The sequence below is a fragment of the Thunnus maccoyii genome, chromosome 19 (assembly GCF_910596095.1).
Source record: "Thunnus maccoyii chromosome 19, fThuMac1.1, whole genome shotgun sequence".
Lineage (NCBI taxonomy): Eukaryota > Metazoa > Chordata > Actinopteri > Scombriformes > Scombridae > Thunnus > Thunnus maccoyii.
The window spans coordinates 7043354-7065163 of record NC_056551.1 but is presented as its reverse complement, the minus strand read 5'-3'; the positions used below and the strand labels follow the sequence as shown (position 1 = coordinate 7065163).

General features: G+C 38.8%; 1 protein-coding gene across 1 annotated transcript in view; it reads right to left on the bottom strand.

Moving 5' to 3' along the window:
- The window catches only part of igsf9a (immunoglobulin superfamily, member 9a), a 53553-nt gene that overhangs the window by 27305 nt on the left and 4438 nt on the right, over positions 1-21810 (bottom strand). Inside the window, exons 2-6 of the mRNA XM_042395595.1 lie at positions 15942-16036; positions 15586-15786; positions 8664-8810; positions 2371-2519; positions 704-815 (exon numbers count right to left, since the gene is read on the bottom strand). Of these exons, the coding sequence (XP_042251529.1) occupies positions 704-815; positions 2371-2519; positions 8664-8810; positions 15586-15786; positions 15942-16002 (670 nt within the window). The 5' untranslated portion in view covers positions 16003-16036. The remainder of the gene's footprint in view (positions 1-703; positions 816-2370; positions 2520-8663; positions 8811-15585; positions 15787-15941; positions 16037-21810) is intronic.

Below are 21810 nucleotides of genomic sequence, written 5' to 3'. Positions count from 1 at the left end.
CATGCACCACACTCCAGAAAAGTGCTGGTTCTCCAGAGAAAATCAGCAGTAGGAGTAGGAGTAGGAGTACAGGAGGAAGTCAAAAATAAATTCCACAACGTATTATGCAGTGGTGTGTTGGTGTAATCCAATGATATGCAGTTCCATACGGTATTTGCATATTCTACATGTATTTCTCCTTAAACTGGACTGTAAATTTGTTAATCTGTAACCTGAAAACTGAATCTGTCACGGGTGTATTAGGACCTGAAAATACTGAAAATCACAATATACTATCACAATATACTTTTTTGACCACATACCTCAAGAGAAAATTAACAATGTGAATTTGATAACTATACTAGAAACATTTGCTCATTTCACTCAGCTACAGCAGCCTAACAAGCTCAGACAACTGTCACGTCTCTATAATGCAGCCTTGAAATTAAGTAAAACACATATTTAAGTTTTATCACGATAAAGCCATGCCCCAGATCCCAAATATCTTGTCTTAAATCATGACATGAATATTATCTACACAGGGACAGAATAAGAGTCAAGTTGAGTTTGAGTTGCTGTTACCACTCTGTAATATGATGCAAGAGGGAGAAACCAAAATGTAAATCATGGTGGCTCACAACCAGTCAGGCACACAGACATCAGAACGATTGAAGGAATTGGCAGGCGAACAGACAGATAGACAGGCCATCAGGCGACAACTGACCTTTGATCTTCACTTTCGTCACGCAAGTCACGTTTCCCTCCGAGTTGGAGGCGTGGCAGGTGTACTGTCCTGCTGACTGCATGCTCACTGCTCGCAGAGATAAGGCTCCTTCCTGGTAAATATGATATGATAGATAAACAGAGAGGTGGATGGGTGCAAAGAGTACATGTAGACACATATTTTGATTGACTGATAGAAACATATATACATGCAATAGATACACAGACAGATCAACAGACAGACAAAAACACACATACATATGACAGACAGATGTCATCCTTTATTTCCTTAGTTTGACACTATGAACTCTGGATGGCGCTATAGGATGCTTTTGACAACCAAAATTAGTTTTAAGAATTATTTTATTATTAAGTGCAAACAGGATTTTAAACAAAAAAAAATACAAATAAATACAGCTAATAGATAGATGTGATAGATAGGAGTGTAACACAAAGCTACTATCTGTATCTGTATATGTCACAAAAATATCTGCATTCGTATCTGTATTCAATTTTATACCAGAAGTAGGTGTGACTTATACCAAAAGTTGTTAGAAATAGACTATTTTCACTGCACACATTTTGACTTGTCAAAGCAGGAAAAGCACAGCTGTAAATAATAACACTAACGATGGCTCTATCGCATTAGGTATCCCAGTAAACCATGTCAGTGAGTGAGTATGCACAGTACCAGAGCCTCCTGGCTTATCATTAGTGTTATTCATTCCACCTGTGCTTTTCCTGCTTTGACAATTTCTAAACATCTGCCGTGAAAAGGTTTTATTATCTAGGCTGCTTCATTTTCTGCATCAAATTGTTTTCTACTACTATTCATACTCCTCATACATATAACCACCAGTTAATCTGCAAACAAAATAAGATCATACTTCACTTTAATCAAATAATAAAACATTATCTGTATTTGAAAATTGAAGTCAGAAATATATTGGGCCATATTGCAGGATTTTCCTTACAAATTAGGGGTTGTATATATAATGGGAGAAAACCTAGATGAAATTAAAGTTGGTCTGAAGTATGTATAATAAAAAATAAGACAAATGGGCCATAGTAGCTCATTTGCCCGCACTGCATATTTTTAAAAAAGGGAGGTTGTGCATGCAGTGGGAGGAGGTCCAGATGAAAATAAAGTTGGTTTGAAGCGTCTATGAAAAAAATGAAAACGCTACTGACAAAAATCTGAAAAGCTCCCTTGGCCCATTTTGCATACACTCTTGAGATGGTCCCTAACTTCAGCTCGTCAGTCAGATCTTCAATGTGCCAAACTTCAATAATGGATTATAAAGTAAGAATAACAGCTGTGGAACATCAGTCAAGCTTTATCCTCACTGAGTATTGAAATTAAATCTGAGTACATCTCCATGTTTTTAGCCTACAGCCTATTAGTTTACATTTTGTCACATCTTTATCATGAGAAGTGCCTGCCTCTAGCAGTCCGTACAGACGACAACCACCTGGATTACTCTGAAACTGAAGAAAGTCTAAATATGATGATTATGCAAAAAGAGCACCTTTTTGCATATGTTTTCTGAACTGATTTATAGAAGTCTATCCTTGATGGGTAGATAAATGAGACGGATAGAGAAATTCATATATTCAGTCAAGTGTACATAAATGCATTACATTATTGTATTATCAGTCCACACATACCTGATAATTTATTCTTTGAATCATACTGCCGTCCTTTAGCCAGGTTATGGTCGGAGTAGGGTTGCCATTAGCAACACAGGCGAGAGAGAGGTGACTTCCAACCAGACGCTCCACTACAGGAGGCGGGGCTTGGGTAAAGGTGGGTGGAGCTATAGAACAAAACATTAACATTAAATCAAAGATTTTCATGATATCAAACCTAGTCAGCCTTTTTTTCAGAAAGAGCCATTCATTGTATTTACATTATGTAATAATTACCTTTTTGTATATTCATTTTTATTGTTAGTGGCAGAGTCTGCCATTCCCACTCTAGATTAAACTTGCCTACCTACACATGCACAAGAGATTCACAGGAAATTATGTATGCATGTAAGACAGCCATACTGTTTTTAATTTGATCTGATCAATAACAGCCTCACTGTTAACTCTTCACTCTCTTTACTCCATATCAGAACTGTATTGAGTTGCTGTTGATAGAAAAAGAACATTTCATAATGTCTCTGCTTCATGTTAAAAGCATTCAACTGGTAAATACAGGGTGGCTTTTATTGTAAAGCAGTCACAGGAAACACAATGCATTTTCTCACCGACAATAGTGCTAACCACAGTTGTTCATTAAAAATGTATCTACATGTACAGCATGTTTTGACTAAACATTTCCCATTGATGACAGAATTCTCCCATCAGTAAGATCATGCTCATATGATGCAATATTGATATATGACCACACCCTTCTCATTATGAATATTCATTTTAAAGATTTGGATAATCCAAGCCTTTTGTGGCACCTAAACACGCACTTGCTATCAAATGAAGATTTTGTAATATTTCTTATAATCAAACAGATTTGTTCTTGGACACAAACAAAACTCCAGATATCTCTGCATCTTTACTATGGGAGACATTGGAAGCATAAAGATAAAATTAGATGAACTAACTGGACAGATTACAAATCTTGATAATATTTATGCTACCTCACACTTGTAAGATGTATACAAGGAATGTCTCATTTTACAATCAGAATTTGATAAACTCATTTCTCATCAAGCTGCTCAATCTCTCTTGAGATCTAGGTATACCTATTATGAACAGGGTTACAAAGCTAGTAAGCTCCTGGCACATCAGCTAAGACAAGCATTATGTTCCCATCAAATTCTCCGAATTAGAACGCCATCTGGTATCACTACAGAGCTCAAAAGAATTAATGAGTTTGAAAAATTCTACACTTCCTTGTATGCATCTGAACATCATGCTGGCTCTTTCAATTTTGACAGCTTTTTCAATACACTTGACATACCCTTGGTTAGCCTTGGTAAGTGTCTACTGGGTTGGAGAAACTATTGAAGAGCTCTCTACAACGACTAAGTCTATGCAAATTGGTAAATACCCTGGTGTTGATGGCTATTTGTTAAGAGTTTTATGAAACATTTTTGCATAAATTGGCCCCTGTTCCAATATGCATGTACAATGAATCATTTGAATCTCTGAGTCTGCCTCCAACGCTTAACCAGGCATCGATTTCTTTGATTTGAAAAAAGATAAAGACCCACTTATTTGCTCCTCTTTTTGTCCAATCAGCCTACTAAATGAGAACGTAAAACTACTGTCCAAGATGCTTGCTTTACGGTTGCAGGCAATATCACCAACAATCATATCTACTGATCAGACAAGATTCATTAAAAACAAACATTCTTTTTTAAAACTCAGACAACTCTTCAATATAAATTATAGCATTTCTTCCCCCACTACATCAGAAGCCCTCATTTCCATAGATGCAGAGAAGGCATTCGATCATGGGGAGCAAGAGTACCTTTTCTACACTCTATGTGAATTTGGCTTTGGTAATTCTTTTTCCACCTGGATTAAGCTACTGTATTCATCTCCCCAAGCCTCAGTGAGGACTAACAACACCTAGTCTGACTTTTCCTCTACAGCACTATACCTGGCAAACTTGCTCCCTCAGCCCTTTACTGTTTGCAATTGCCACTGAGCCTCTCTCCATTGCATTCCACTCCCATCCAGGCATCTCTGGTATTACCAGGAATGATGTAGAGCAGAGGGTGTCCTTCTATGCAGATGACCCTCTGCTCTATTTCTACAATCTTCCAGCATCCATTCCTCTTATCCTTACAACTCTGGAGTCTTTTGGTCACATTTCTGGCTACAAGCTAAACTTGGATAAGAGTGAACTATTCCCCTTAAATAAGGCAACATGCAACTACACAAAACACAATTTACCATTTAAGATCTCCGAATGTAGCTTTGTGTATTTGGGGGTTAATGTCACAGATAAATTCAAAGATTTGTATAAAGCAAATTTTGCCCCAGTTCTTACTACTTTATCTAGGGATTTTGAGAAGTGGTCACTCTTAAATCTATCTTTGGCTGCAAGAGTTAATTCAGCGAAGATGACGACTCTTCTGAAATTGCTGTACTTGTTTCAATGCCTGCCCATTTTTCTCCCTCAGACTTTCACCTTTTTTTTGTGCAGACAATTTTACAAAGGCCTTAACCACTAGGTGGACTATTCCTCCCCAATTTCAGGTACTATTATTGGTTTGCCAATCTTAGAACTATACAATATTGGTTACAACAAGATACACTGAGCTTCCATCCTTCCTGGTTTGTAATAGAATCCATGTCTTCCAAGCCAGCATCACTTACGGCTCTGGCCCACTCCCTTCTTCCCCATATAAAACAAATATAATAGTTAAAACCTCTTTGAAATTCTGAAACCAACTCAGGTGCTGTTTTGGCTTTTAAGCATTTTCATCCTCTGCTCCATTAACTACAAACCATGCCTTTCCTCTGTCTGTTTGACTGACGGTGCATTTAAAATATGGTTCAATCTTGGTATCCAAACGTTCCAGGACCTCTACCTTTACCTCCTTCAAGCAGTGATCAGGGAAGTATAGTCTCCCTAAACATCACTTCTTTACATGTCTACAAGTTTGTAGTTTTATCGGCCTGAGACTACACCTTTGGATAGTGTTCTCATACCTATCCCTAAGTTGAAAAGCATGTTGTTTTATCTTTACAGTAAGACACTCACTACGTCTGGCTCCTCTAGACTTTGTAAGAAGTCTATGGGAGAGTTATCTTGGAGAGGAAACTGCAAAGAAGCTCTGGAAATAAGCTCTTAACAAAGTACATCTATCTGTGCCTAACATGGGCTCATACAGTGCAAAATTATCCATTGCTCTCATTTTAAAAAGGTCAGAATCTCTAAGATTTACAGAGATGTAGAACCAGTCTGTGACAGATGTCATTTAGCTCCAGCTACACATGCACATATGTTTTGGTCCTGTCAAATGAGACATTGTCGGGAACAGTTGGGAAGCTGATTAAACCACATGCTATGATTGCAGTATTTGAGGTTTCCCCACCCCTATTATCACTCTGTGCCTTAGAAGCGGATCTGATTGCATTTGCCAACTTGCTGGCCAGACGCTTAATACTGCTGAAATGGGAATCTTCTGTGCCCCCCTCTCACAACCTTTGGATTGTTCATGTTTTAACTATATCAAACTTGAGAAGATAAGATATATGGTTATTTGTGGGGGTCCACAAATAAATTCAATAAGGTGTGGGGCCCATTCTTTAGACTTGTTGAGGGGTTCAGTTTCCCTGCTGTTCCTGAGTGAATCACATAAGGGTTCCCACCCATTTTCCAGAGTAATTATCACAACTTGGAAATGTGATATAGAGTGTAAGATTATATGATTATAACTCACTTTATTTATATGATATATGGTGTATAGTGTATATGGTGACAGAAATTAATTATTTTATATATTTTTGACGTTCATTTTTTTATCTGTTTGTTTGTTTCTTGAACTTATTAGATTTGTGTAACTGCTCAATCAGGGTTTCTTTTTTGGTTCTTTTGTTTGTTTGTTTGTGGGTGGGGGATGGTTGCTGTACTTGTAATTGTATGTTTACTTTGAAAATTTAATAAAAATTTTATTACCATCTCTCGGAACTCATACTCCTTGAGTTTGAAAATGGCTTCAGTATTATTATCTTTATAAGAATAAGAGTAACGTTTCTTCTATGAATAACAAGTTGACATGTTAGTTGTGTTGTCTGTAGACAGGAGTTCTAGCAAAACTCTTTAATTACAAAAACACCTGCAAAATACTAATTGCTAAATTACTCCTGGTCTTGCATGTAAATAGATTTAGTCTCACATTAACAGGACTGCTTTCTAAAAACCACTTTTCTTTCATGGGGATTCAGAGTGCTCTCATCTGTGTATTCCCAGCCTCTGAGGGCCACTGACAATCTCACACATTTGAGGCAGAGTGCAAACAACAGGATATGAAAAGCGTACCTGCAGGGCATGTCGATGAAGTTACATCCAAGGCCTCAAGTACACAGTCATAATCTATTATAATTCTCATCTCTAACCTGATGCTCACACAGACCAGCTCTGTGAAACTGTCTCGCCTCGCTTTGATCTGCAGCGTGCGCCGATACTTTGTTCTGTATGTTTGTGCGTAGAGTCATAGCAAAGGATTTCTAAAATACAGATAAACTTCAAAGCACAAAAAATAATGATGCACATTTCATATTTAGATCTATTATTTAAAGACATAAATAAATATGACAATAACTCCAGTCAGCGATGATTACTCCGAACCCTGCGTGAAGAAAGTCAAAACTTATTCAAATTACCTCATCTCTCTAGAAGATTTTAGACACTTTTGTCTTTAAAAAGGAAGTTTTTGAGAAGGTTGTTTAAACAAAACTTTAAGAAGTTCAAAGAAGTGTTTGAATAATAATTATGATGTTTAAGAAGATTAACATTAATTATGTTAAAATGTAGATAAAAGTATAAAAGACAAAATGTGCAGGAGATTTAAAAGCACTATGAGAGAGATTTAAATAGTAGTTGTCATATGATGCATTTCTTGTATATATTATCTATGTTACAAATGTTGTTGCTCTCAGTTCAGTGTGATGTAAGATAATGTCACTGTGACACTGTGGTATAAGAAACCCTACTCCTAGGCTAGTTGAACTCTTGAACTTGTTTCTATCTGAGGGTTGTTTGCTGACTTGTTAGCTAGAGATATCTTTGCCTTAAGCTTATTGTCTTAGAAACTGTGTGGATCATGAGGTACCTAGTTGAGCTAAATTGGAAAAATGTCCTTGTTTGAAGTTATTGACTGACCAATAGGTCTCTGCGGGATCATACTTGTTTTAGAAGGGGTAACAGTTTGTGGAAGTGTCCATTTAGGGACCTGACCGTTTTTAGCTTTGCTTCTGGAGAGATATAAAGCTGCCTGGTTTGTGTTCACAATCTTTAGAGAAAGGGCCGGCTGAACAACATGCTTTCTCTCCAAAAATACAAGATAATTGTATTTTTGTTTTGTGTTTTTGTGGATTTGTATAATTGTTACTGATTGTGTGATGGATTGTACAGTGTCTACAACTGCTTCAACAAGTAACAATGTTAAATGCTGTCTTTATGTCTCTGTGTGGTTCCTGAGCAACGATGCAAAAACTTCCACAACAGTACCTGTTCAATCAGCCTTGTACTGAGATCCCACAGATTTGCATGACTTTCTGCCAAAACATTTTTTCTTAAATCATCACCATCTCTACCAGCCAGTAAGAAAATATATGTGGATAAGAAGATATTTCATTAATTAAAGATCATTTCTTGCTGCCTCTGTAGGTCACCAAAGTGTAAACCAGCCTGGTACAACTTTCAGGGCCTAGTCAGTAATATTCTGACTCTATAAATTACAGGTATACTGTGTTTAATTGAAAGATTTAACTTCTTCAGAACTATTTTTCCTTCTCATTTGTTAAATGTCTAAAGACCGGCAGCTGTAGGAGAACTTCTTAAAATACAGTCAGTTAAATCAAGATCTATTTGATCAAAGAATAAGTAAACAAGACCACAAATTTGATCAGGCATTAAACACCAACTTTTGATACTTGACAGTTTTCTATACTCTGTGTAACAGACACATTTCTGTAGGTGGTTTAAAAAAGTATTGGGGTTCCATACCCAGCCCTTTACACATGCCCACTCGAGGCTGGCTTTTCTTTGTTGTATGTTGTGAGCGTACGCAGTTTACAGTCAGTTTGTATTGTACCAGGCAAGGGCCATCATCTGGATAAAATGTTATTTATCATGAAATCGGGTTTAATCTCATCCTTTGTTTACTATTTGGACCACTGATTTTGTCCAATGAAGCTAAATATAATCTACTTTGCAGACAGCCATAAAGACATGAAGCAAACATATACATGAACACACACTATTCCATAAACCTCACCAGTTACAGAAAGCAGGGTCCAGGTGCCATTTCGGAGCTCATCTGTGGGTTTATCCAGTAAGAGGATTCGACACTCGTACAAGCCCTGGTCATCCAGCTGCAGGCCCTCCAGCCTCAGAGCGGTGATTCGTACCAGAGACACCCGCCCTGCAGAAACAGAGTGCAAGTAAAAAGGTGAGAGGGAAAGCATGGTTGAGTGGTGTGGGGCATGAGAGAGGCCGCCAGCATGTGATGTTGATTTCACTTGTCATCTCCAAGGTCTGAACTGTGTGTAATAGTTGGAGTGTGATGCTTTGCTGTATTGAAAAAGGACATTGTCCTCAAACCTCGCCTGAAACGACTGCACACAAACACATGCACAAACTCACACAAACAACAGCCAACACATGCGCACACAAACTTAGAAATATGATCTCCTGGTTGCCAGGTGACGGCTCCCTCGAGCCATAGCGTAGCTCGCAACATCAACCCTTTATCTTTTCCAGTCTGCAACCCACACTTTCTGTGTCCCTCTACTTTTCACACTTTCTTAGACAGCCAATTGTCCAGTGACCTAACAGCATGGAACAGCATGGCTGAGGAGAAACTGTCAATGAAAGCATTATGTAAGGACACACAGTCCTCTCTCTGTGCCATCTGAGAAATAAAAACATGTCAACAGCAAACACACTGCAGTGTGGAAGCCCCTGCGCCACTGGGATGTCTGTGTTAGAATGGTAATTATTAACAGAGGCTCTGATTTCTGGTGACTGTGGCAGGGAGGGACAGTCCTGACAGTCAAAAAGAACCAGGAAGTTTGAGTTAGGTATGTTGGCAGCGATAACACACCCTATTTACTTTTCCGAGCCACCAAAGGGGACTAAATCCACAGGGAAAAAGAGGGGTGGGGGGTTAAAGTAGAGCAAAATACACATAAACAGCATACACTCCGGGATTAGTAAATTTCAGAATCCTACCCTTTGACCCCTGGCAGATTTTTTCCTCTCTCATGTTTACTAGCTCAGTGTGATATAGGTCACCATAGCACCTTAGAGGGAAGGCTGTGCTGAGGCAGTGATGTTGTGGGAACGTGACTGGGAGTTGTCAGATAAAAGGAAAGGAAAGGGTGGGGATGAAGTCAGAGCATGACCTTACACCACAACTGCTGCCATCTGAAAAAGGCATGATTGCAAGAGATTTGAATGTGAGGTAAACTGAGCATGAGGCCGGATGAGAGGTAGAGCATGGTAAGAGAGAAACACACAGGAGAAATTTTGAGTAGTTGTTTCACAGCGCATACAGTAAAATCTACTGTATGTCTCTGTGTTTGTGCACTGAGAGTGTAAAAACAAGGGTGTGCAGGCATTCAACACAAGCTTTAGTTCTGCTTTAGTTCTCAGCAAACAAATCAAGAGTGTAGTTAAATTATGTCAATTTTGATTTACATTGTTGATGTAAAAAAACATTTCCATTTCTTCTTTCAGTCCAAACTCACACATGGCCACCGATGAAAACAAAGTGTTTATAGTGTATATGGGGGTTTCCATTAGAAACAATTAAAATTCTTTATCATAAAAGTTCCAAATAAATTACTTTTATCAGTTGAAGAGATTTTCAACCATTAACACTATTGTAGCAGTAGAATTGCAGTTTCTTTTCTTTTGTTTTGCTAATTTCATTCACAAATGTATTATTTATTTTTAAATATCATTTGCACTCTTGCAGAGATTAGTCTGCTAACCCTATGTGGTCAAAATGTGGCCACATACTTTTTGTGATTTTGGTCTGGGGCTGTTAGCTCTTAGTTCCAAATGAGTGTAATTTTAATGCTGCAGCATACACTAATATTTTAATAATGATGGTTTCAACAGTTTGGAAAAGACTGCTTCCTGTTTCAACGTGACAACGCCCAAATACACAAAGCCAGCTCCATAAAGAAATTGTTTTCCCAGTTGGCTGTGGAAGAGCTTGACCGGCCTGCACAAAGCCCTGACCTTAACCTCAACTACTTTGAGCCAGACTTTATCACCCAACATCAGTGTCTGACCTCACTAAAACTCCTATCTGAATGGAGGAAAATCCCTACAGCCAGTTCCAAAATCTTGAGGAAAGTATTTACAGAGGAGAGGAGGCTGTTAATGTCCATGATTATACAACAATCACATATGGATGTAATGTTAGGGTGTCCACACATTTTTGGCCTTGTTGTTTATCTTTGTTCATTGAAATTTCTGTAGTCATTAGTTTTACTGTGGACCCCTGGAAGAATAGCTGCACTGGTAAGAGCTCATGGAGATCCAAATAAAAAACACAACCATAAATTTCCCTGTGCTTGATTTTCTGCAACATTTAGCCATCAGCTGTGTTTGCATGCAGTATGCAATACAAGCATAATGCTCTAAAGCTACAACAGGGAATGAAAATGATACAACAGGTAAGCCCCACCCCCTCCAACAACACTGACTGGAGGAAATTTAATTCACTCCTCCTCCACTTCCTCCTAACGTCCTCTGCCCTGTTCATCCCCCCTCTGCTCACTGGCTTTATTAAGTGATCTGTAGAGTAGCTTTTTGAGTGGTCCGAGCTAACCAATATCCTCTATCAGCTCAATTCATGCACACACACACACACTGACACACTGACTCGCTCACACACAAGCACACACAATTGCCCGATTTAACAAACTGTTTCCAACTGAAGCCGTCCCCCCACCCAAGGTTTCATCCCTCAAAACATTCTCAGGTGACAGAAACACAAAACCATTCAGCGCCGTGACGAAATACAACTCTCCAACAACGAAAAGGTTCTTTCTGAAATGAAAAATCTGCACGCTCTGACAAAAAGTGTTTTGCTGGTTCAGAGAAGAATAGATTATCAAATGTGGTAGTCGTGTTTTTTATGTTGTTATTGCTTTACTGGTCTTGTGTTTTGTTGATTGATAATTCTGGTCTTGTCCAAGGCTCAGTAGAAAATGAAGAAATGGATCATGTGATTTCAGCTACAAAAAAGTCTGACTTCAAAATGACACATTTCAAACAAAATTCTTGAGACATAATTACTGATGTGAAATCCTCATAAAATTCAACAAGAGGCAGGCCCTTTACTGACAAAAGAAACACTTTCAGTGCCATGGAGTGTGTGTTTTTTCTGAGCTTTATTCAGAGTGAAGGACCAGAGATATTGATTTTCTTTCATCCAAAATGGATATGAAACATTTTGGAAATAAAATTTTTAAATGATAAAGTACGTCTTTTGGTGAATCATTGGCAAAGTGTCTTGTGTGGTTTGACAGGGCTCTACACGAAAATGTATTTAAATTCAATACCGTTCCACACAAGACACGGACGTTTATGTCCCCGAGAATGTGATATTCACGGGCAGGAAGCCCACATCATCTCTGGGAGATGTCGTCAGCTCAAGGCAAGCCGTCCCGCTGCACAGAGTCATTCAGGTTTCAGCGACAGAAAGAAGCAGATAAGGTTTCACTCCTTGCTGCTTGTTGCCCTATTAAGCTCTACTGTGTGATCGTTTGAAATTTGAATTGAGAGCTCTGTTGCTACCAGAGGCAAAACTACTCACTGCTGTAAAACATGAGTAATCCCAGTGCAAACTCTCATGTACATGTGGGAAAGGAAGCATATTATATATGTATACATATAAGCCATGTTGGCTGTGTGTAATGTGCTACGCCTGCACACAGTCTGCTCTTGCTGATTGTGATGGAATTTACATGTGAAGAGCTGTATTTACTTTTTACAAAGTCTGGAGCTGTATGGGGGCTGAGGAACTCTGTCCTGTTCGCAGAGCAGACACTAATCCTTTGATCTTTACTGCTATTGCAACAAATACATTTTAAACCCTTTTAGCTCTTAACACTCTTAGAAGGGAAGAGGAAAATATAATGTATCTTGCACTTTTTGAAGCTATACAGACAGTCAAACACAAAGACTACTGATGTAGGAGGTGGCCTGCAATTGGAGAGGTTCATCCATTTATAGTGGCAAAGAGGGAGGAAAAGTGGGAAATAAATGAGTCTCAGCAGAGAGAATCGCCAGGTGAATGTCATAAGAATCCCAACAGCCAAACAACAGTTGGACTCCAGTAGAGCCCTGAAGCCAAACCGTTAAGACACCCGAGAACATTCACGGCCTGAGGAGGTGAAATCCACACCAGTCTCCATCTCTAAAGCGTTAGTTTCCCATGCTGCACCTGTTACTCCCACACCAGCCCAATACCTGTGAGAAAGCCTGATCTCAGCATCCGATTGGACAAAGCATCTTTTTCAAACCTTTTGTATCCGTAAAGAACAGCAGCTTTCTGTTTGTCACTGGAGAGCCATGTGATTAGCATACCTGTCCTTTTAAACAAGGTACTTTTCTGTGCAGGATGCTTTATGGTCGAGTGAAGTGTACAAAAAAAAACATTTTGCCAAGTGTTAATTCACGGGCCAAAGGGTGGGTAAATTTTAGGGTTTTTACTACCAGTATATTGCCCTGCCTCTTCTGAAACTGACATTGAGTGTAATGAAGTGTGACATCAGTGTATGTTGAAGGATCGTCTTCAGAGTCAGCGACAAAAGGCTACTGTCTTTTATGAGCCCGGGCTGGAATTAAAGTCTGCTCCGCTCCCACTCACGATAATTCATCAGCCAAGGTTCACACTGTCTTTATTGCTATGTAAATGTCTGTATCATATTTCCTGGTCAGGTTGGGTGAGGGAGTGGCATCCCACTCAGATGAGAAAGGCCTTGGCTAAGCTGAAAGCAGGTTATGATCCTTTGGCAAACAAACACCTAGATGCACTGATTACTGCTCTTTACTGAATATCAGAACTACCAATGAATTTGTCATACCAAAGATTTTTTTAATGTACTGATGTAATGACTTAAAGGATCAGCTTGCCAATAGTCTATATTTTTCTTCTTGTCAACAAGCTGCCCAAAAAGACTAAAACCAACAATGATCTAATCCTAACAAGTATTCCCTGTGTAGCTAAAGCTTGATATGCCTTATTCCTCTATGCCACAGACCCCCACTGTTGCCCAAAAACAAGTTAATTTTGAGTCAGCCCCACACACACACATCATCCTGCTGCTGGAAATACTGACTAGAGTACCAAAACATCTATTAATCCACAGCTGAAAATAGTCCCCAGCAAATGTGACATTTACTTCTGTTTAGTAATGTATTTAGTAATGTTTGTGAGAAACTAGAGCGCCCAGCTGTTTTAAGAATTTAAACCACATATCTGTGAACCATTTGTAAATGTACCAATGGACTTGCAGCATAGTCAGACAGTCGGTTTTTGGTTTTGGTCTTTTCATGGGCTTTGAATAAGAAATATAAAAAATAGATAGAAAATAGAAATAGAAAAATATTATTCTTAGGGCTGCAACTTACAAATATTCTCATTTTTTGATTAATCCATCTCTTTCCTCAACTGCTGTTTAGAAGGTTAAGAATGAAATTTCAACCTCAGTTTTTGCAACATGGGCAAGGGTCCTTAAAGTGCTCAGAAAAAAAATGGAAATTTGAACATTTACATTTCCATGACAACCGAGACAAACCCCATCTGCTAATGAAGATCATGTGACAGGACCAAAAGCTCCAGAAGAGCTACAACATGGAAGTTGTAATTGAGTTTGACATATGTGGCATCTCTGGGATCCCCACTAGAATTTAGTTGTCTGTTTGTAATAACTGACACAAAAGTGCACCAGGAGGGTTTAAGAGGTAAAACGTCTAATTGGTTCAGCAGTAATAATTGTGTGAAATGTTGATTGCTTATATCCACAATCTACTAATACTCAAGCTGCTTAAACTAAATAATAATTAAATGTCTTAGTGCTAGTTAACTGTCTGCTACTGTGTCTGCTCCAGCCTCAAACTGGAATTTATTTTACTTTGAAGTGGTATCATCATGCCTGCTTGGGCAGTTTCTTTCTAAAAGTGCACTTGAGTCAAAACCCAACATGGTGCTCCTGCAGAAATTCAAATAGCCTTAAGGTCAATAGGTTGAATTTCACTTCAGGCAGCTCTGTGGAAAAGAGAACGACTCTGACAAAAGGAAGATCTGAGCCACCCAGACATGCTTTCCTTTTGTCCACATTAGTCCCATTGTTTGTGACTTTAAAGGATAACAGGGGCTACACAAAGGTATTCTTGGTCCATTGAGGATCTTTTTCCCCAAAGACTCTCTTTGTTCTCAGAGCCGTGGGCAGAAAGTACACAATAGATGATGATGCAATGCGAGAGATTCAGCTCCTTTAAAAGTAGCTCCCACTGAGGCTGGTTTGAAAGGCAATCAAGGTGTGGTGGTGACTATACTCTGAGAACCAGATATTGCTATCTTTTACATTCTTTCCATGGAAGAAACAGGGACTGAGATATGTTAAAACCGCCCTCATTCTAATGATTTTCAACTGTTATAATGACAATTTAGCAGACCCAGGCTGATACAGATACCTACAAAATGAACTTGCAAGTGCTCTCTGGTATCACAATTATGTATGTGTATGTAACTGTGGCACAGTTTGTGAATGACCACAAACACATCTTTAGATTTTTCTTTTCCTTTCATCATTTCTGTACTACCATTGCATGTTGCTTGGAAGCTGACATATCCGCTGATATGGATATATCTATGATAAAATAAAATTACACAAATGTTTCAAAGTTAGTGTCAAAATCCTAGGCTTCACATGCTTTCATCGTGACACGAACACCACGGAACACTGGCAGGAAGCTTTGATCATAATAAAATGTTATCATGCCATATAAAACAAGGGTCTGGAAAAAATTAACCAGAATTACTCTTCACATGTAGAGAAGGAAATAGCTGTTTTACATACAAATATATTGACGCATAATATGCTGCTTCATACTGTTGTAGATGATTATAGTCATTTTTTACGATAATTTTTTACGATTTTATAATTGCTCACCCTCATATTGTGGATGGACGCGAGGCACGTAGGATCCAAATTTGATCAGGACGGGAATGTCGAGTCCCTGTCGAACCCATTCCACTACATGCAGGGGCGCAGAGGACACAGCAGCTGGGTCTGATGCAGGAAAACTACACTCCAACTCCACCACACCTCCAACCTTTCCACGCACTTCTGGACTTGCACCTTCGATGGTCACTGTAGGGTTGTCAGAAGCAAAAATATGCAAAATAAATATAAAAATAAAATAAATCCTTAATATGGACAATAATGTGCAAATATCTTGGATAAGATTAGCTGTAGGGACAGTGAGATGCAAAATATCTTTCTAATAATATGATGGAGATACTTACGAAATAGGCAAAAAACTGCCACCACAGTGAAAGTCTGCAAATATGATCTTGATGACCCCATATCTGTCACTCATACAACCTGCAGCATGTTCAGTCTGTTGGCAAAAAGAGACACAATTGTCACAATCACATTACTTCCTTGGCCGCACACAAGAAGACAGCCATCTGTGACAGATTTCCAAACTAAAAAGGCTATACAGCAGAGCTGCCACTTCTGTCATAATTTTACAGACAGGGGGAGACGAGCGTTCAGATTTTTATACAGCTTTCCAATAACTGGAATTCATCCCATATCATTACACAAATGGGCAGAGCCGCCTCTGCTGCCAGAAAACTCCCTGGCCTTATATCCCTTTCTGAAAGTAAATGTCATAAATGTCACATAAATCTTTTGAGAGTCACGTGCATAGTGACATCTAAGTGTTTTATTTAGAGCACATCAATGAAGACATTTGGCTGGAGTGGCCAAGAGACTCAGCACTCAAGGACAGAGATGTGACAGAGTGCAACGTAATGTCAAGATGCACTGACCGATTCCATCCGGACAAACCGATCCCTGCTTCCATTTTTGTCAAATGTGTAAAACAGAGTGAGGAAATCAACATGATGGAGCAACAGATTTAAGATAAAAACAACTTCCTTACACATTTGTCCTTTTGTGATATCATGCAGGCCATTTACAGTGTGCCAAGCTGCTAATGGTTAAGGTCAGATTTGATTGGAAATGGGGTGATATCAGCTCTGTAACTACACCAACCAGTCTTCCCTCCCTTGCTTCAGCCCACATTTACAATGACATCTCATTAAGCTAAGTTAATTACAGTACTCCCATGTAAGAGCAGAGGCTAATTTTTGGTAGCAATGCCACAGAAGAATATTGCAGGACAGTGTTAAACATGTCTTCATACCCACATAGGCAAACATCCAGAAGTGTGCCTGATGGAAGCCACAAACTGGCTCTTTGTTCAATAGACATACTAGGAACTAAATTGCAGTTTGAGTATATAGTATGTTAACACTGGCATAGTGGAAGAACTGTTCAGATTCTTTAGGCTACTTTAATACCCCTTTTCGACCAAGGCATCTCAAGGGCCAGTTCGGAGCTGGTGGCTAATCTCCTACCAGCTCTTCGCATTTCAACAGCAAAAGATCCAGTTCTCGGCCGGGAAAACTGGTTCTGGAGTGGCACCCACTCTTTGCTGGTCTAGAAGCAAGAACCATTTATGTCAGGGGCGGGATTATCGTGACCAACTAAAAACAAATCTCCGCCATTGTGGCTGAGATTTTGAGCCAGACTAAAAGCTGTTAATATGTCACTTTATTAAGTTTTAATATTTTTTCAGGCAAGAAAGTAATCATGTAGATTCCCAATATGTGGTCAGTTTATCCAAATAACACCTGTTTGGAAATTTGCTGCAACATGTTTCAGAGATGTGAAGGGGCCACTGTCTGGTGTTACACCATATTTGGTGACCCATCAGATTGTGTGACCTGCAGTGTTGGAAGAAGTACTCCTTTACTTAAGTAAAAGTGTCTAGTATATGAAATACATTTAAAAAAGTATATCATAAATACTGATGAGTCAATGCATAAGCAGCATTTTAATATAGCAGTCACGGCCTGATCTGAGTACTTCTTCCAACACTGCAGGTCACACAATCTGATGGGTCACTAAATACAGTGTAACATGTGGTGAGACAGCCGTCAGTCATGTGATACAGTCTGTCTCTGTGAAGTGTAGTTAGTGTTAGTGCTTGGAAACCAGAGGCATGCACAGTTTTGTACCCTCACTGTAGGGGTCAAGCATTCAGACTTGTACAGTTTTTTCCTTTAATTTCTCACCCATCTGTGTATATATATATATATATATATATATATATATATATATATATATATATATATATATATATATATATATATATATATATATATTTATTTCATGATGAACTTGTCTAGAGTATATGACAGGATTTTGTTTTTGTTTTTGTTTTTGACAGTGAACGGTATCAGATGTAGCCATTTTTAAATCCCCCACCACCGTCAGGTGAATATAGGCTGTCGTAGCTGTCACTAGCTGTACTCATATGAGAGAAGTCAGTCTATGTTTTCGAACTGGATAACAGACAGGCTTAGGTGTAACACAGCAGTAGAGTTTCCTTCCGTCTCACACAGTTTCTCCATAAGCGATATGATCTAACAATACAATCTGATCTTGTTTGTTTTCTTTTTGGCTGCTTCCATTGGTGGCTGTGGGGAAGGGGGGGGGGCGTTAGGTCATGAATATCAATTTTAAGTGTTAAGCACTGCTATGGTTACTGTTGACTAAATTATTATAATCATTATTATTATTATTATTATTATCATTATCATTAATGGCTTGTTGTTGCTGTTGTTACAGTGTTTGTTGTTATAGATTGTAGTTGTTTAACTAAATAAAATATATGAATGGTCAAACTCAAATTACTTATTCTCTAACTCTACTTAGTTCACTTTCATATAGTTTGTTTCAGGGCAACTGGCTGAAATTCACCATGACCATCCATCCTCCAGGCAAGGTTGGTCCCTGAATAAATACCAACATACACCAGCCAAAAACCACCACTATAGGCTGGTTACCAGTATGACTAGCACAAATACCAACTTAAACCAACCGGTCATCAACAAAAACCACCACCTTAGACTGGTCACCAGCACAACCAGCACAAATACAAGCTTAAACCAAAAGGACACCAGCAAAAACCACCAACATAGGCTGGTCACCAGCATGACCAACAAAAAAGTACCCACAGCACACTACAAGCTGGTCACCAACAAGAACAGCACAAATATGAGCTTAAACCAGCAGGTCACCAGCAAACACATCAGCATGACTAGCATGAATGCCAGCTTAAACCAGCACCAGCATACACCAGCAAAAACCACCAACATAGGTTGGTCACCAGCATGACAAGCAAGATGACCAGGAAAGATGGTCTATGCTGGTGATCAGTCCCCAACAAAACCAGCTTTGCTGGTCTATGCTGTGTTTTTCAGCAGGGAGAGTTTGCTTTGTTGCTTATGAATTCAACTTCTCATTCATAAGAGGGAAATTGTGTCATTTCTTCTTGCTTTATAAGTTATTAGTCTTGTTTTAAGTCCAAGTGGCACTACCACAATACCAAATATATAAAAATACAAGTAAAAGGTTTTTTTTTAATATACTTTTACATATTTTTACATATTATACATATTCATAAGCTGATTATATTTTTTGTATCTAAAATATTTATCTGCAAAGTACAAAGTAAAGAGGCATCAAATAGAAATACTCAAGTAACTCAGTGGTTCTTAATTACAGCACTTAATTATAGCAGTACACCACTAATAATACTACGGACCATTTGAACTACACTTCACACTGCCAGCAAACATACTGAGATTGTCTAAGTCTTGAGTATGTTGTTGATGGACACTTTTGTTCAACACTGCAAGGCACAGCAGAAATGAAGGAGCTGTTCACAGCAGGAGAGAAGTGTTGGCAGAGGTACAGTGGCTCAAATGACAGCTCATAAAACAAGAGAGCAAAAAAAAACAACAACAAAACAAAACAAAAAAACCCATAAATCTTTGGGGAGAAAAAAAAAACTTACCCTTTGTGAAATTTTCAAATTAGAAATTGGAGGTTACGAGTTGAGTGTAGGCACGCAGCTTTTATCATTATATTAAAACTTTACTATCCACCATCATTACAACTTGTTCTTGACTATACCTCAGCAGTATAAAACATTGCAACATGGAGACATGATACATTAAAGGAAACGACAACATGTACAGCAATAATAGCATAATAGGCAAGCCACACTATACTTTATACTCACAGTACTGTATACTTTATAGTGTTGGGATTTAGGACACTGAGCTTTCTTAAAATGAACTTCATAATGACAGCTTCAAATGATACTGTTATTATAAATGAGTCCCTTGTACAATAGTTTATTTTGTGAAGTTTCTTGTGCATGGTGTCGGTTATACTTTCAAACTTTTACATAAAGGATAAAAGGTTCATTGTTAATTACAAGGTTGACTTCAATAGCTTTGTATGGTCAGAATAATGATGTCCTTGTCATCTTCGGTGAACTCTACACTTCCTGAATATGAAGAGTGAACACACCCTCATCCCAGCAGCAGCACAGACCATATCTGCTCTCCCTAACCATAACGCTTTTATGGGCTTTTTCATTTCATGGCTGGGGCAAAGTCTGAACCGGTGAAAAACAATTACGCAGGCTGTCAACAGCTGCTGCGCTCGTTCCAAACACACTCCCATGCTTCAGCAAACAGCACAGCATACAAAGATTTTCCACAAAGTCAAAGTCAAAATAAAATCCCCAATCGGTGGCGCGTCTGCTGATCGCCGTCTTCTCATACATCAACATACTTCTATTCCCTGGCCTTCACCCGCATGGCTTTATGCAAAGCAGCACAACAGAGAGTTTATCCAAACTTATTACATTTGAATTAGGCGTCGAGTGTTTGCTGAGAGAGCCAGACACAACAAGGTAAAGCTTCAACATTATGATTCTGTTGCTTCTCATCTTCACACAGTGGGTGAGGATGAAAGAACAGCACAAACACGCACACACACACACACAAATTAAGACTGCCTGTCACCATGACTAAGTAGTGGCAACTCTTCCCTGTTTGACACATAATGAACAGATGCTCAGCATCTTTTCTTGGCTCTTCATACCAAGAGAAGCCTCTTGTTAATTCATAATAGATGGATGGAAATGATAAGGATTGTAAGGCTCTGTAATAACGTTCATCGTCTCAGTGATTAAAGAAATATAACCTGACAGTTCTGTTCTGCATCCAAATACAGACTGCTACAGATGAATAAAAATGTTGTTTATATTTTTATGGCGCTGACAAGGTAAGACTTATTTGTGGCTGGCAAAACAGCAAGGCAATAAAGTGAAACAGTAGTAAGAAAAATTTTCTTTAAATCTGTTGTGGAGAGACAGAGACCAGGGAAAGTGTGGCGAACACAGCAAGAAGAAAGATGAGAGGCAAAAAAAATCTCGTTAAGCTGCAGGACATTTTCTTTCATTAAATCTGAACCAAAAACTCAGAGAGCTGCCAAGCAAAGTGGCCTGCACAGGTGAAACAACTCAGCCATGGTAACACAGATGGTCTCTAGACATTCCCCTCACACGTATTCTTCCTTCCTCTGACATCGAGGACATGCATAAACATAAGCATAGTGACAGCACAGCACTCTGGAAAATGTTTAAAGCCATAAAAAATGAGCCAGTGGCTTACAAAAGAAAGCACCCTGTCTCACTCAGATTTATCAACTGACAGAAATAGAAATGTCAGTGACGGGCATGCTGTTTAAATTCTGTGTTGTTGCCGTTTTAATCTGCATAAGGAGGGAAATGGGGAACAGCTGATTAATCGCGACCGAGGCACAGTAACAGATTTATCAGCAGTTCTGCCTCCTCTTACCCCACCACATTTAAAACCGAAAGATAAAGGGGCTCGTACACATTTGTTTTCTGATCAAATTCCATTTCTTACCCATGAGTATTGCCAATGCCCATGTTTGTTTGTGTCTACGCTTAAACCATGTCCTTTATAAACATCCCAGGTATTTTTTTATACAGCTTTAGGTACTGTATCCTTCAGGGAATGTGATGCAGAGAATATTTGTTTAGTGGGTTAGGATTTTTTCAAGGCTGCTTGTATCTACCAGCGAGCGAAATTGGACATTAACCTCTGAACAGAGTGAGAGTAAAGAAAAAAAAGTCAACTGCCTAATGTGCTTTGACCTAAAGAGGAGAGACAAAATAATCTTAACACTTAAAACAGGGCTTTTCAATTAAACTAA